The sequence below is a fragment of the Terrapene carolina genome, unplaced genomic scaffold (assembly GCF_002925995.2).
Source record: "Terrapene carolina triunguis isolate 2854851 unplaced genomic scaffold, T_m_triunguis-2.0 Scaffold112, whole genome shotgun sequence".
NCBI lineage: Eukaryota > Metazoa > Chordata > Testudines > Emydidae > Terrapene > Terrapene triunguis.
This window is the reverse complement of record NW_020664463.1, coordinates 12,500,006-12,515,977: the sequence shown is the minus strand read 5'-3', so window position 1 is coordinate 12,515,977 and position 15,972 is coordinate 12,500,006. Positions and strand designations below refer to the sequence as shown.

Here is a 15,972-nt window from a genome sequence, read left to right as displayed (position 1 = left end):
CACACACACACACACACACACACACACACACACACACACACACACACTAGTCAGGGAAAGTATTTTCTGGAGTAGACTCTATTATTAGTTAGTGCAGCATGTTACATGTTGAATGATTCAGTTCTAGTTTTTGGACTAGTGATAACTCACTTAAGGTGCTGAACATTGTTCTCAACCACCATTAAGTATTCTTGGTTGATAATCTCTCTCTCCTTTTCATTTTTCCCCCTCTATGACATGCTGAGATTCAGTTTAGAATTTTTCTTTCCCCCTGGTCGCACATGCACTGCATACACAAACAGGAAAGATTACAGCAAAAATGAAAGCACCCTGAAATATTTGATAATGGTTCAGTGTTTAAAAACAAGCTGAAGCTGTGCGATTGTTGCAATTCCTGCGTTTCCCCTCTTCTTCTGCCCCAGCCGTGGCAATCATTAGATGAACTAAAAATTTTCCTCCCTTTCCACAACAAGATTTTTAAAGCCAAATGGAGACAATTGAGAATGATGCCAATAACTAGCCAAGGTCAACACTGCGCTCTGCACTGGAGCTCAGCTGTGGGGTTCCTTGATTACAAAGGCAATAGAGTGGAGCAACAGGAGTTTTACAGGAGCTTGCAGGATGTACGCCAAAGGACAATGCCACAGCCTGGCACATGTTGTGATTTTTTTAATTAAGTGTTGAAAACTGGAACCTCATTCATGCATTACAATTGTATTAATCAGATCAATATAAGATGAAGATGCCTTGATTTTTATTTTCTTGCATTGTATTTTAATAAAATCTTTAATGATGGTTTCTTTTGGAATAGCAACAGTGATGCTGCCTCTTTCCATTTAAACCAAGGGAGTGCTAATAGTTCTGCATAACCAATATCCGTGTCTATCTATATTATATTGTGGAGGTGGGCTTGGTGAATGAACAGAAAATACGTCCTGTTTTGTATAGGTATTCTTGTGTGCTGTATATGGATATTATTTGAAATTCCTGGATTTATGAATATGATAACTTAGTGATGAGTAACAGCAGGTCTTTATGTCCCACAATACTCAGTGCCCACTTCATCTGAGCATAAAGAACCTAGTTCAGCAAGTTACTTAAGCTCATGCTTAACTTTGAACATCTGAGTGGTATCATTGACTTTGAGTTGGGGCCTCACCTCTCAATAAATTAGTGTTCAAAACAAAGCATGGACAAAACATTCTGGAAGAGGACAACTCTTCTACATGATGAAATGCATGAAGTTAATTATCAACTTCACTGCTTAATTCATTCTATGTTTTCAAAAGGACAACTTTTTTTTAAACAGAATTTGAAACTTTTAGAGTTATTTTAGATTAAAGAAATAGGTAGAATTTGGTTCCAGAACAATCTGGCCTACATTCAGTTGATATGCTATTCTTTATCACACAGTGACAGAGTATTTTGTGCTGTATAGGCATAAATGAATACAAAGCAGTTCCCTGCTCCGAGGATCTTACAATCTGCCTAAACGTGGTAGCCATTTTTAAAGGGAAATGGTCAATCTTTTTAGTCCCCCAATGGCCCAAATTCTAAGGAAATCCCATGCAGCACTTCTGGATGATTTTTAAATGTATTTATTAATACTATTTATTATTTGTACTACAGTAGTGTTTCTGGGTCCAAACCAAGTTCAGGGCCCCCTTGTGCTAGACAGTTGATGAGAGCTCTTGCCCCAAAGAGTTTACAATTTCAATATTATCATCTCCATTTCACAGATGGGAAACTGAAGCTAATAGAGATTAAGGCCCTGATTCAGCAGAACTCTTAAGTATGTGTTTAAATTTCAGCACCTGCTTCTGTCCCACTGAAGTAAATTAAAGTTGAACATGTGCTTAAGGGCTCTGCCTGAATCAGGGCCTGAATGAGAAGTCTATGTCAGAGCCAGGTAGGGTGACCAGATGTCCCAATTTTATAGGGACAGTCCCGATATTTGAGGTTTTGTCTTATATAGGTGCATACTACCTCCCCTACCCCCATCCTGATTTTTCATACTTGCTGTCTGGTCACCCTAGAGCCAGGAATTGAGCAATATCTCCTGAGTCCCAGTCTAGTGCACTGACCATCCCTCCTCTCATACATAAATCCTCAGAGATGCTATATGGGGTTATTTTAAATTGTGGGTGGTGGAGGGCAGAGGGGATAAATAGATTGACCATGTCCCTTTAAAAATGGTTACCACCTATAGGCCCTGATCCCATTTATGACTCATGCAGACAGATCTCTGCACCTTCATGGAGCCCTGCTGAATGTCATTTGCAGGATCGGGACATTAGGCAGATTGTAAATTCCTTGGGCCAGAGACTTACTTCATATTCTTTTCTGCTTACAGAGCACAAAGCACAAGTTTGACTTAAAGTTTCTAGGCAGCACCAACGCAAACTGTAAGAAGCGAGGAAATAAGCGAAGTCATCCAATATCCCAGTCCAATCATCAGTTCCCCTCTCAGTTGAGCCTCAACTCCTTCCTTTCCACTGTCCACATCTTGATTTCTAGGGAAGTTATTTAGATGAAATAATAGTATAATTTGTAAAGGTTCTTTTTTTTTTTTGAGGGGAAAAAAAATCTTTCCATCTATGCAGATAGACACATAAAATGAAGGCAGCCCGCAGTTAAGGATAGAATGCTATAAAAAGTGGCACCAATAAAATCTTTAAAACTCTTTAAAAATGTCTAAAATAGCAGTTTTGTAAAATATGTGGCATAAACAAAATACCTAAGAGTGTGGTATGGTATAAAAGTTTTATTGGAACTCATTTGGAATGCCCTGTATAACTTTTTTCTGCCTGTGGTCCTCATGAATAATATGGTGATCCTTAACTCATGCCAATAAAATCTTTATATAACCACACATCATTGAATCTCAACAGATACAAAATCTGTCTTTTCTTCCTCTCTCCTGCAATCCTCCTAGGGAATCTTCATGAAGATCACATTTCTCCTTAAAGGAGAGAGAAATTTTGGGGCTTAAACAGGTTGAGTGTACCCATTTAATATTCAGAAACAGGACTCTGGGCCACTGAGGACAGCATAAGGATGAAGAGCTATAAAATAAGCTGATAATAAGTTCTTCACCTCACTTGTAAATTAAGCCCAATTCACTATGTCTGGGATTTCAAAGAAGCCTAAGAGAGTTAGGCCCTTAACTCCCAGTAACTTTCAATGGGATTTAGATGCCTAATTCCTGTAGACTCTTTTGAAAATCCTGGCCTACGACGTTAAAAAGTTTTGCATGACCTAATGAACTCCTCTAAGAAAAGAAACTGCCTCAGACCTGCATCAGTAACCCAATGTGAACATCTCCTCCAACTCTCTCCCCGCCACCTGTAACAAAATACTTCTTCACCTGCCATTTGAGATAACAGTGAGGGACCCTGAATCAATGCTTGTCATTTTTTGATATCGTCGTTTTCATTACAACTCTGGGTAGCCTGATTGCTAGGAGACAGAACCAATATGAAATGTCAGCCTGAGATAAATGTTAACATTATAAAGCAGGGCCCTTGCATTTATGATTTTTAAGGTGGGATTCTCAGCGTTGACCTAACTCAGTTTCCAGTGAAGTCAGTGAGAGTGTTACCATTATCTCCAATGAGAGCAGAGTTAGCCAACAGTGAACTAAGGAAAATCCCTTAACTATTAAACAGTATACAGGATTCCTATTGACTGGTTAAGTCAGCATCTTGGAACTATCAAACCTCAAGCTTATAAACTCCATCCTCCAGCCTATAAACTTTTTTAGTATAAACTTTAACATGAGCAGCTTCCCTTCGTTACCCTCTAGCCTCATGTATACTTCTGACAATACGAGTGCTGTTGGACTGGAACAAAATACACTTCTACTACAATCATACTTATTATATAACCAATGCCTGTAAATATAGAGCAGGTGCTCCTAGGCTGGGTCTACACTACAGCGGGGATCCGACCTAAGATACGCAACTTCAGCTACGTGAATACCATAGCTGAAGTTGCGTATTTTAGGTCGGCTTACCTGGCGGTGAGGACGCGGGAAAGTCGACCGCTGCTGCGCTGCCGCCGACTCCGCTGCCGCCTCTTGCCGAGGTGGATTTCCGGAGTCGACGGCAGAGCGATCAGGGATCGATTTTACCGCGTCTTCACTAGATGCGGTAAGTCGATCCCCGATAGACCGATTGCTACCCGCCGGATCGGCGGGTAGTGAAGACATGCCCTCAGTTACACTCCACTGAAGAGTTATATCTGATTTACATTGTTGTAACTGAGGGAAGGATGTTCCCCCTTACTGTAGGATGACAAACCAACCGCTAGTTTCAATGAGAGTTTTGCCTGAGTAAAGACTTTGGAATTTGCTGCTAAAAATCCAGCTCAGTTTGTGACTCTGATCTTGCAAATGATAGTGCACAGGCAGACCGCCCATGCGCTATGTACTTCACTGTGGCTGCGTGTGAGTGCAGCAGTCCACATGCTATCAAGTGCGGAACAGGGGCCCAAGTGCACTGTCCCTCCAAGTTCCAATACAAGGTGCAACTCTGCAGTTGCCTGCTGCAATCCCGTGATGGAATAATTCACAAGCACAGTAGCCACAAAGTCACCCTGCTGTCAGTAGATGTGCATTCCTATTTGCTACACATGATTGTAAAACTACCTTCTCTGTTTATCTCCTAAGAAAATGACCAAGCTTGCCTCGTGAGACAAAGACTTGCAACCTGCCACTTTGCAAGAGAAATGTGAGATCACTAACAGATTGTGGATGCAGGTTACAGTAATCATAAGAGGAGACAGAATGAGTAAGAGCAGTTCACTCATGAAGACACTGAGGCAAATTTGATAATTTTCAGTTTTACGTTTGCTAAGGCTCCCATTAAGTGTCATTATTCCTCCTCATTAGTTTACCTTTCTCCATAAATCCAATTTAAATTGATACATTTATTTCTCATTTAGAATGTGTAGAGGCTTTGTTGTTTTGTTTTTAATTTTTATATGGCACCATTTCACCTGCAAGAATCACTTCTTTGATAGGGGTTTGGCTAACAGTTGGGATAAATATCCTTGTGTACTTGAGCGTGACTAGTTTGAGTGATCTGAACTGAATTCAGACATGAATGGGTTCGTTAAATTGCCTAGGAAGGTTGAGGAATCTCCATAATTGGATATTTTAAAGAGAAGGTTAGACAAACACCTGTCAGGGATGGTCTAGATAATACTCAGTCCTGCCATGAATGCAGGGGACTGGACGAGATGACCTCCTGAGGTACCTTCCAGTCCTACTATTCTATGATTGAGGGAAAGGTTCTAATCACACCTTTCAGAAACCAAGTTGTCAACGGATCCGTGAAGATGGATTAGCCTTCAATTGGTGGGTGACATGTGTTGATTGCTGCTAGATGGACTTGAAGCGAGCTCAGAGAGAGAGAGAGACTATCATCTTGAAAGCCAGGAGATAATTCAAAATAGCTGGAATACCTGCTGTCTCTGGAAACATGGGTTTTGCTGGGCCAGATCAAGAAACATTTCCACTTGGCTAGATTCCACCAGGAAGTGTTATCCTTTCTGCTATTACTAAGAACAGCTTCAATTGCTTCTGAGCTCAGGTGCTCTACATCTGATATCCACCCAAATACCAAACTGAGATGAAGAGAGTCCAGGTTGGGATTTTTGAGCTTGTCATTCTTCTGGGTCAATAGATTTGGGAAGGATGGAATGCTAGTGGGTAGATGGGTTGACATCTGCAGAAGGCTTGGAAACCAGTACTGTTTGGGCCACTTGGGAGCAATTAGGATGATTAGGGCTCTGTCTCACCAGATCTTTTGCAGAACTGGAGGTATTAACAGGATGGGAGAAAAGGCATCTCTCACATGGCCATTCCAGGACAGCAGAAAAACACTGGGCTTGGAAACCTGTTCCTGAGCTCCCCTGGAACAGAATGTATCCCATTTCCTGTTTGTCTTGGATGTGAACAGTTCCCAAGTATGGCTTGCACATTGAGCAAAGATAGCATCCACCACTGTGTAGTGCAGCTTCCATTTGTGATCGGTGGCAAAATATCTGCTGAGGCTGTCTGCTAGTGAATTATGGGCACCCGGTAGGTACACTGCTGACAGGGTGATGTGGTTCTAGATATACCTTCACTGCTCCCTGCTTGTTTACATAAAAGACGGTTGTTAGGTTGTCTGATATTATCAGGACATGTCAGGATCATATGAGTGGTAAAAATGCTTTGCAGGCTTCTCTGACATTTCTTAGCACCAGAAGATTTATATGCATTCTGTTTCCACAAAGTATGCAAATGCCTTTGGGTGTGTGAACATCCATGCTGCTCCCCCTGACCCTATCAGGCAGGCATCTGAAACTACTGTTTTCTCCAGTGTCTGGGGAGAACTCCAACCCTCACATTCTTCTGCCACATTAGCGAGGCTTTCACCTTGGGTGGAAAGCCACCCAAGTCACAGTCACCACTGTGTTCATGCTGTGTCTGCTCGGAATATATACCGTTCAGAGCCAAGCTTTCAGGCAATGGAGGTGGAGCCTGGCAAAAGGGGTCATCGAAGGATACGATGCCATGTGCCCCAGCAGCATGAGGCACATACTGCCCATAATCTATTTTATCAGATTGCTCATGGGGTGGAATCTGACCACAGGGAAGTAAGCCCTTGCCCTGACCAAGGCCAGAGTTGCACCTACCTATGAATTCTATAGTTTAAGTTAGTCAGCTTGGATTCCCAAGGATGCTGGGAGATGAAGTGGTGATGAAGTCAAAGCCAGGACTTCCGGACACAACATACCATCAGAAGCCAGTCCTTTACAGACAGGAAGATGGTGGTGATGTTGCATCTGACCTGTGCTGCTACTATTGAAAACACTTTTGTAAAGACCCTGACTGCTGTTGCTATATTGAACGGAAGCACCCTGTATTGGTAGTGCTCAGATGCTACCATAAATCTGAAGAATCATCTGTGGGAATGGTGAATGTCCAAAAGAAAGTATGCATCTTTCATGTTGAGAGATGTGACCCACGTGTCTTTGTCCAGAGATGGAATTCTAGATGCCAGTATGACTATGTGGAATTTCAGCTTGTGAAGAAACACGCTGAGTTGTCACAGGTTGAGAATGGGTCTCCACCTCTCTTTTTTTCTTGGGAATCAGGAACTATTTCAAATAGAACTTGTTTCCTTAATATTGAGGTGGTATCTGCTCTACTGCACCATGGTGGAGGAGAGATTCTACCTCCTCAAGGCAGATCACTTCATGAGAGTGATCCCTGAAGGAAGACAGGAAAGTTTTTTTTTTGAAGGGGTGAGGAACTTGCTGGTATAGCCTGAATGGATGATAGCACTCATTTGTCCGTTATCTCCCTCCAGTTGTGGGGAAAGTGTGCTAGACAGCTGCCAAAGTGGACATTGGAATTGGGTGGAGAGGGCATCAACATGGATTTGCAGTTCCCAAGCACCTCATTAAAAGTACCTTTTGGTTGGGGGGTGGGGGAGAAGTTGGGTTGATGCAGCCGTATACCTAGGTTTTTGCACTCCCTGTTCTTTATGAGGCAACTTGTAAATACATTGGTGGTAGAAGGGCTGCGGCAAGGGCATGGGCTTATATGGCTACTCGTGGTGTTTCCTCTTCTGGGCTGGTGTTTATATGTACCCAGAGAATGGAGGTTTGCCTGAGAGAGTCTTTTAACATATGCACAGACTTATCTTTTTGCTTAAGAGTTTACTTTCATCATAGAGCAAATCCTCTACCATATTTTGAGTCTCTTTTGGGAATCTCATAGGGCATCACTGTGTCAGCAACATCAGGTATGGCTTGTAGTGAACTTCTGGCCACCAACTTGCCCTCATCAATAAGGACTTGAAATTGAGCCATGTGCTTTTGAGGGAGTTTCTCTTCAAAGTCTAGGAACTTTGAATAGTTCATAAAAATCATAGGTGGCCAGCAGCGCATGGTAGTTTGATATTTTAAATTGGAGGCTGGTTGATGTAACTACCTTCCTTCTTAGGAGTTCCAAATGCTTGGCCTCTTTATTTGCACGGGTAGTTCTTGCATGTTGCTGCCTCAATCTTTCTTTCAATGTCTACCTGAATGATCAGAGAGTTGAGGGTAGGGTGGGTAATCAGAAACTCTGCTCCCTTATTTGGGTCAAATTGTCATTTTTTCTGCCTTCCTGGAGATAGGGGCACAAGTTGGTGGCATGTGTCATATGGCTCTTGCTGGTTCTAGTATGGCTTCATTCACCAGAAGCGCTATTCAACTGGATCCCGTCAGCTGTACAATGTGCAGGAGCTTATGTCATCTATCCTGAACCTCTTCCAGGGAGATCTGGAGCTCATCTGCCACTCTCCATAACAGATCCTGGAATTGTCTATGGTCATACAGAGGAAACAGTGAAGCTGGAGAGACCATCTCCTCAGGAGATGAGGAAGATAATCCCGATGGTACTGTTGGCATTGGCAGTTCTGACTTATCCTCTTCCTCCTCCAATGTAGTGGAGGCCAATGAACAGGGGAGTCCCACTGGCCCAGGTCTGACTGGCGTCTCATTGCATGCTCCATACGTTATTTTTGAAGCTGGAGTTCTTGTGCCTGTCGAGTTTGGCTGGGAAAGGAGCAGAAACTTACTGCACTTAGCAGAACTATGAGCTTCTCTGAGGCAATACAGGCAGCTATGATTGTCATCCTTCACCAAAAAGGGGACAAGAGAGACAGTTGTTAAATTCCAGTAACCCGGGCACAATCTAAATCCCATACAGAGGGGAAAGGGAAATTTCTGGGGGGATGGGGAAGGAATTCTAACTAACAGTTAACTATCGTGAATAAACTATACTAACGCTATCTACGGTAAAAACTTTAATAAACTTGGAAATATTTACAGGTTGAAGATAAAAAGCTCGGCTCTGGACACTGGAGATTCCATCTTAGGCCAGGCCGTGGTGTGACCCTGTCACCAGGCCAGAGATTCTCCCCAGCTCCAAAGCATGCGATGCCACACCCAGTCTCAGTCAAGGAGGCTTATTTCTTTTACACCAGTTATCAAACAAACAGAAAACAGTCTTAACTTAGTCCTTGACCCCAGGCTTCAGGGCCACCCCTCCCAGGGATCTCTGGCACTTCAGCTCCTGGCAGCTTCCCAGCCTCAGTCACTCTGGCCCCTTCCTGGAGCAGCATCCCCAGGGCTGCTTCCGTGAACCTCTAACCCTTTGCTCCAGGGATCCACCACAGAAGCTAGCTCTGTTCCAGTGTGGCTTTCCCTCCCTAGGGTGCAGCCTGTCTCAGGCCTTCCTCCTCCAGCTGCCTACTAGCAGCCCTTTATAGGCCCAGTTGTAGCCCAGCCTTCTTTAATTGGCTGGATTGGGCTCACCTGCTTTGGTGAGGGACTGGACTTAGTCTATCCACAGGGGAGCTGGACTTAGTCTATCCACAGGGACCAGCTACCCTGTGAGAGACCCTAAGAACCTTCCAGTGCCAACTGGCAGAGGACCGACTGTTCTGTAACTCTTATCAGGCCTAACACACTGCTCTCATAGTATTTATCTAATAAGAGTGTGCTGTGAATTATCAAATGAAAGTTGGTGACACAGTGGTTCTTAATATCATTGTGTGATGTGTGTACAGATGGTGTTTAAAGAGTCATGTATGTATGCTGGAACTATATGTTTAAAATATGTTTGTCTCAGACAAAGGAATATTGATCTGCCCGTTTCTCTCATGTAAATTGAGCATGGTAATGCCAGAGACAATGAGCAGTTCATTTGCAGCTGAGGTAAACATCAGTTATCAGGAAGCAAAGGAAACAGCATGGCAACTCAGGCAAAGATAATTAACTTTTGGGGAACAGAAGGAGAAGCAAAAAGGCATCTTCTTATCCATCACTGAGGGCACAAAGAGGTCAGGCTCGTTGCATCTGTGAATGTTGGATGCCCAACCATGTGGGTTGATGATGCTGAGAAGTAGCTGTATGTGAGAAAACTGCTTTAGACAAAGCTTTGAGCCTGCTAAGGTTATATGTAGTCTCTTAGAAGTGTGTTATACTTATGTATTATTTGTAGCCATTTTCTGTTTCTATTATTTCTGATTAGTTATCACAAATCTCTGTTCTTTATTAATAAACCTATTCTTGTTTTATTATAAATTAATTTCAGTGCTGTTACAGTAAAGTGTGGTGTGCATCCTCAGCTGCATCAACAAGCTGGGGTGTATTCTCTCTCTGGAGATGGCAGACTTTTATTTCTGTGGGTATCCAGTGACAGGGACTGACAGCTGCAAGGAGATGCTTCTGGACAGTTTTGGAGCTGAAGAACACCAAGCGTTTACCTGCAAGGCAAAGTTAGGACTGGCAGAGTCCTAAGGAGTTTGTTTGGCAGGCTATAACAGACTGGGATTGCAGAGAGTTGTTGCACAGCGTAGCACCAACAAATTCTTATTTTGCTAAGGCAGAAGGGTGATGGGGAGCCCAGAACTGTAAGTCACCCTAAGAAAGCATCACAGGTGTCAGGAAGGAACTGGAGAGGAGGTTGGTCCACACCGCCCCCTATACCACCAGTACAGAGTTTAAGGAGAGCAAGGCGGCGAACAGCAGAGGCTAACAGAGGGAGTTTGCCTGGGAGCTGTCCGAGAGGAGGTACGCTAAGTGCTGCATTGGGGGGGCTGTGTTGGTGAGTATCTGAGTGTCTGTTGCTGGGACAGTTTGTCAGTTTGACCGTGTGCTTGATTGCTTGCTTGTTTGTTTGAAAAGTGTGAATTGGGAGTGCTTTGTTCCAGGTGGGCCTTGAGTGGGCCTGACTGGTATATAAGGGCAGTCAGCAGCGAACCAGCTGAGCAGCGAACAGCAGAGGCTAACAGAGGGAGTTTGCCTGGGGAGAGCTCACTGAGGCTTTCATCTGCAGGTTTCTCTGAGTAGTTCCTGCAACAGCTGAGGAAGCTCTTAAGAGGAAGGTGATATGGAAGGTGAGCGATCAGCTGTTGTAACCTGCACAGGTTGTGCCATGTTTGTCTTTCTTCCACAGGACAGAAGCGACTTTGTCTGTACAAAGTGCAAGCTGGTCTCCATATTGGAAGAGAAGGTTCGAGATCTGGAGAAACGAGTATCAACTCTGCGTTGCATAACGGAAAATGAAGATTTCCTGGACAGACGTCAGGAGATGCTTCTACGGCCACAACGTTCTGAAGATTCAGAGCAGGCGCAGCAGGGACAGAAGGATGGTGAAGAAGTTTGGCAGCATGTGACCTCCAGAAGGAGAAAGAGGAGCGTCCATGTACCAGCAATGGAGATACAGGTGAGCAATCATTTCCATGTTCTCTCTACAGGTACTAATGCGGAGAGTGGACTAGATGACCCATCTGAGGGAAGGGAGCAGAAGGAGACTCCACCTATTGGAAGGCAAAAGATGCACTGTCCTAGGAATGGGGGTTCCACGACCACCACTCCCAAGAGGAGGAGGAGGGTGGTGGTGGTCGGGGACTCCCTCCTCAGGGGGACTGAGTCATCTATCTGCCGCCCCGACCGGGAAAACCGAGAGGTCTGCTGCTTGCCAGGAGCTAGGATACACAATGTGACGGAGAGACTGCCGAGACTCATCAAGCCCTCGGATCGCTACCCCTTCCTGCTTCTCCACGTGGGCACCAATGATACTGCCAAGAATGACCCTGAGCGGATCACTGCAGACTACGTGGCTCTGGGAAGAAGGATAAAGGAGTTTGAGGCGCAAGTGGTGTTCTCGTCCATCCTCCCTGTGCAAGGAAAAGGCCTGAGTAGAGACCGTCGAATCGTGGAAGTCAACGAATGGCTACGCAGGTGGTGTCGGAGAGAAGGCTTTGGATTCTTCGACCATGGAATGGTGTTCCAAGGAGGAGGAGTGCTGGGCAGGGACGGGCTCCACCTAACGAAGAGAGGGAAGAGCATCTTCGCCAGCAGGCTGGCTAACCTAGTGAGGAGGGCTTTAAACTAGGTTCACCGGGGGAAGGAGACCAAAGCCCTGAGGTAACTGGGGAAATGGGATCCTGGGAGGAAGCACAAGCAGGAGAGAGCAAGAGGGGAGGACTCCTGTCTCATACTGAGAAAGAGGGACGATTGATGAGTTATCTTAAGTGCCTATACACAAATGCAAGAAGCCTGGGAAACAAGCAGGGAGAACTGGAAGTCCTGGAACAGTCAGGGAACTATGATGTGACTGGAATAACAGAGACTTGGTGGGATAACTCACATGACTGGAGTACTGTCATGGATGGATATAAACTGTTCAGGAAGGACAGGCAGGGCAGAAAAGGTGGGGGAGTTGCGTTGTATGTAAGAGAGAAGTATGACTGCTCAGAGCTCTGGTATGAAACTGCAGAAAAACCTGAGAGTCTCTAGATAAAGTTGAGAAGTGTGAGCAACAAGGGTGATGTCGTGGTCGGAGTCTGCTATAGACCACCAGACCAGGGGGATGAGGTGGACGAGGCTTTCTTCTGGCAACTAGCAGAAGTTGCTAGATCGCAAGCCCTGGTTCTCATGGGAGACTTTAATCACCCTGATATCTGCTGGGAGAGCAATACAGCGGTGCACAGACAATCCAGGAAGTTTTTGGAAAGTGTAGGGGACAATTTCCTGGTGCAAGTGCTGGAGGAACCAACTAGGGGCAGAGCTTTTCTTGACCTGCTGCTCACAAACAGGGAAGAATTAGTAGGGGAAGCAAAAGTGGATGGGAACCTGGGAGGCAGTGACCATGAGATGGTCGAGTTCAGGATCCTGACACAAGGAAGAAAGGAGAGCAGTAGAATACGGACCCTGGACTTCAGAAAAGCAGACTTTGACTCCCTCAGGGAACAGATGGGCAGGATCCCCTGGGAGAATAACATGAAGGGCAAAGGGGTCCAGGAGAGCTGGCTGTATTTTAAAGAATCCTTATTGCGGTTGCAGGAACAAACCATCCCGATGTGTAGAAAGAATAGTAAATATGGCAGGCGACCAGCTTGGCTAAACAGTGAAATCCTTGCTGATCTTAAACGCAAAAAAGAAGCTTACAAGAAGTGGAAGATTGGACAAATGACCAGGGAGGAGTATAAAAATATTGCTCAGGCATGCAGGAGTGAAATCAGGAAGGCCAAATCACACTTGGAGTTGCAGCTAGCAAGAGATGTTAAGAGTAACAAGAAGGGTTTCTTCAGGTATGTTAGCAACAAGAAGAAAGTCAAGGAAAGTGTGGGCCCCTTACTGAATGAGGGAGGCATCCTAGTGACCGAGGATGTGGAAAAAGCTAATGTACTCAATGATTTTTTTGCCTCTGTCTTCACGAACAAGGTCAGCTCCCAGACTACTGCACTGAGCAGCACAGTATGGGGAGAAGGTGACCAGCCCTCTGTGGAGAAAGAAGTGGTTCGGGACTATTTAGAAAAACTGGACGTGCACAAGTCCATGGGGCCAGATACGCTGCATCCGAGGGTGCTAAAGGAGTTGGCGGATGAGATTGCAGAGCCATTAGCCATTATTTTTGAAAACTCATGGCGATCGGGGGAGGTCCAGGATGACTGGAAAAAGGCTAATGTAGTGCCCATCTTTAAAAAAGGGAAGAAGGAGGATCCGGGGAACTACAGGCCAGTCAGCCTCACCTCAGTCCCTGGAAAAATCATGGAGCAGGTCCTCAAGGAATCAATTATGAAACACTTAGAGGAGAGGAAAGTGATCAGGAACAGTCAGCATGGATTCACCAAGGGCAAGTCATGCCTGACTAACCTAATTGCCTTCTATGATGAGATAACTGGCTCTGTGGATGAGGGGAAAGCAATGGATGTGTTATTCCTTGACTTTAGCAAAGCTTTTGATACGGTCTCCCACAGTATACTTGCCGCCAAGTTAAAGAAGTATGGGCTGGATGAATGGACTGTAAGATGGATAGAAAGCTGGCTAGATCGTCGGGCTCAACGGGTAGTGATCAATGGCTCCATGTCTAGTTGGCAGCCGGTTTCAAGCGGAGTACGCCAAGGGTCGGTCCTGGGGCCGGTTTTGTTTAATATCTTTATTAATGATCTGGAGGATGGTGTGGACTGCACTCTCAGCAAGTTTGCAGATGACACTAAACTGGGAGGCATGGTAGATACACTAGAGGGTAGGGATCGGATACAGACGGACCTAGACAAATTAGAGGATTGGGCCAAAAAAAACCTGATGAGGTTCAACAAGGACAAGTGCAGAGTCCTGCACTTAGGACGGAAGAATCCCATACACTGCTACAGACTAGGGACCGAATGGCTGGCTAGCAGTTCTGCAGAAAAGGACCTAGGGGTCACAGTGGTCGAGAAGCTGGATATGAGTCAACAGTGTGCTCTTGTTGCCAAGAAGGCTAACAGCATTTTGGGCTGTATAAGTAGGGGCATTGCCAGCAGATCGAGGAACGTGATTGTTCCCCTTTATTCGACATTGGTGAGGCCTCATCTGGAATACTGTGTCCAGTTTTGGGCCCCACACTACAAGAAGGATGTGGAAAAATTGGAAAGAGTCCAGCGGAGGGCAACAAAAATGATTAGGGGTCTGGAGCACATGACTTATGAGGAGAGGCTGAGGGAACTGGGATTGTTTAGTCTTCAGAAGAGAAGAATGAGGGGGGATTTGATAGCTGCTTTCAACTACCTGAGGGGGGGTTCCAAAGAGGATGGAGCTCGGCTGTTCTCAGTGGTGGCAGATGACAGAACAAGGAGCAATGGTCTCAAGTTGCAGTGGGGGAGGTCTAGTTTGGATATTAGGAAAAACGTTTTCACTAGGAGGGTGGTGAAGCACTGGAATGCGTTACCTAGGGAGGTGGTGGAGTCTCCTTCTTTGGGGGTTTTTAAGGCCCGGCTTGACAAAGCCCTGGCTGGGATGATTTAGTTGGGAATTGGTCCTGCTTTGAGCAGGTGGTTGGACTAGATGACCTCCTGAGGTCCCTTCCAACCCTGATATTCTATGATTCTATGATTCTATAAGGGTGCAAGCACTGACCAACAGACACTGCGTACAAGATACTTCCAGTTTCAGGCACATGGAGCACATGCATACCCCACAGTGGAATACACATAGGGACCAGCACTTGAAGAGTTACATAATATCTAGGATTGCACAAGTTACTGTAGGCATATCATGAGCTCCCGAGGGCTCTAGGGGTATGTCTACACTGCAAAATCCCACCCAGGGCTGTAAGTCTCAGAGCTGGGGCCTAAAGACCTGGGCTTATGTTTCAGTGCTAAAAAGAGCAGTGTAGACATTCCGACTTGGGCTGCAGCTCAGGCTCTGAAACTTGGTGAAGCGGGTAAGTCTCAGTGCCGGAGCTTCAACCCAAGTGGGAACATCTACACTGCTATTTTTAGCACCGTAGCGCAAGCCCCATCAGTCTAAATCTGTAGACTTGCTGCTGCAGGGTTTTTTTTTTTTTTTTTCAGTGTAGACTTACCCAATGCCATGAATTCACCAGACGTTACTGTTTGGCCTTACAGTTACCAGCTTTCACTGTTATTAAAGAGAGACAGAGAATATAGAGAGAGGGAAAAAAACATGGTGGTAAATTAATTTCCAGATTTTGTGTGATGTGATTCCACAGTGACACAGTACATTCCAGAGTTTATTTCAGAGGTACGATCAAAGAAATCTTACTATTGTAGGCTGACTCCAAATTGCTGGGTAGGAAGAGGAGGTCTTGGTGGAGGAACCTTAGCTGAAGGTGGTGATCTCCCCTTCTGTTTATGCCGAAGATTTTCATCATGTCTGAAAACAACAAAAATCATTGACTTTGTACATATCAAGAGTGAAACTACAGTACACATTGATTGCACGATCACTCCTATTTCTCACAATGCTGATCTTCTGTAAGACCACAAATACCTCCAGTGATTTTTAATTTTAGTATTTGTGAGACCTTTGAAAGCATTGATGGGAGAATCTTTAAGTAACACATGAAAGAGCTGTTTTGCTTCAATCAATAAAATATAGTAATAAACATGTCCAAGAGATAGGAACACTCTTATAATT

At 44.9% G+C, this 15,972-nt stretch overlaps 1 protein-coding gene across 3 annotated transcripts in view; it reads right to left on the bottom strand.

Moving 5' to 3' along the window:
- Positions 1 to 15,972, bottom strand: part of LOC112109791 (proline-rich protein 5) — a 423,972-nt gene that overhangs the window by 30,519 nt on the left and 377,481 nt on the right. For all 3 annotated transcript variants that reach the window (XM_026652268.2, XM_029911678.1, XM_024204427.1), the window contains one exon: positions 15,598 to 15,708. In XM_026652268.2, coding sequence (XP_026508053.1) covers positions 15,598 to 15,708 — 111 coding nt within the window. The remainder of the gene's footprint in view (positions 1 to 15,597; positions 15,709 to 15,972) is intronic.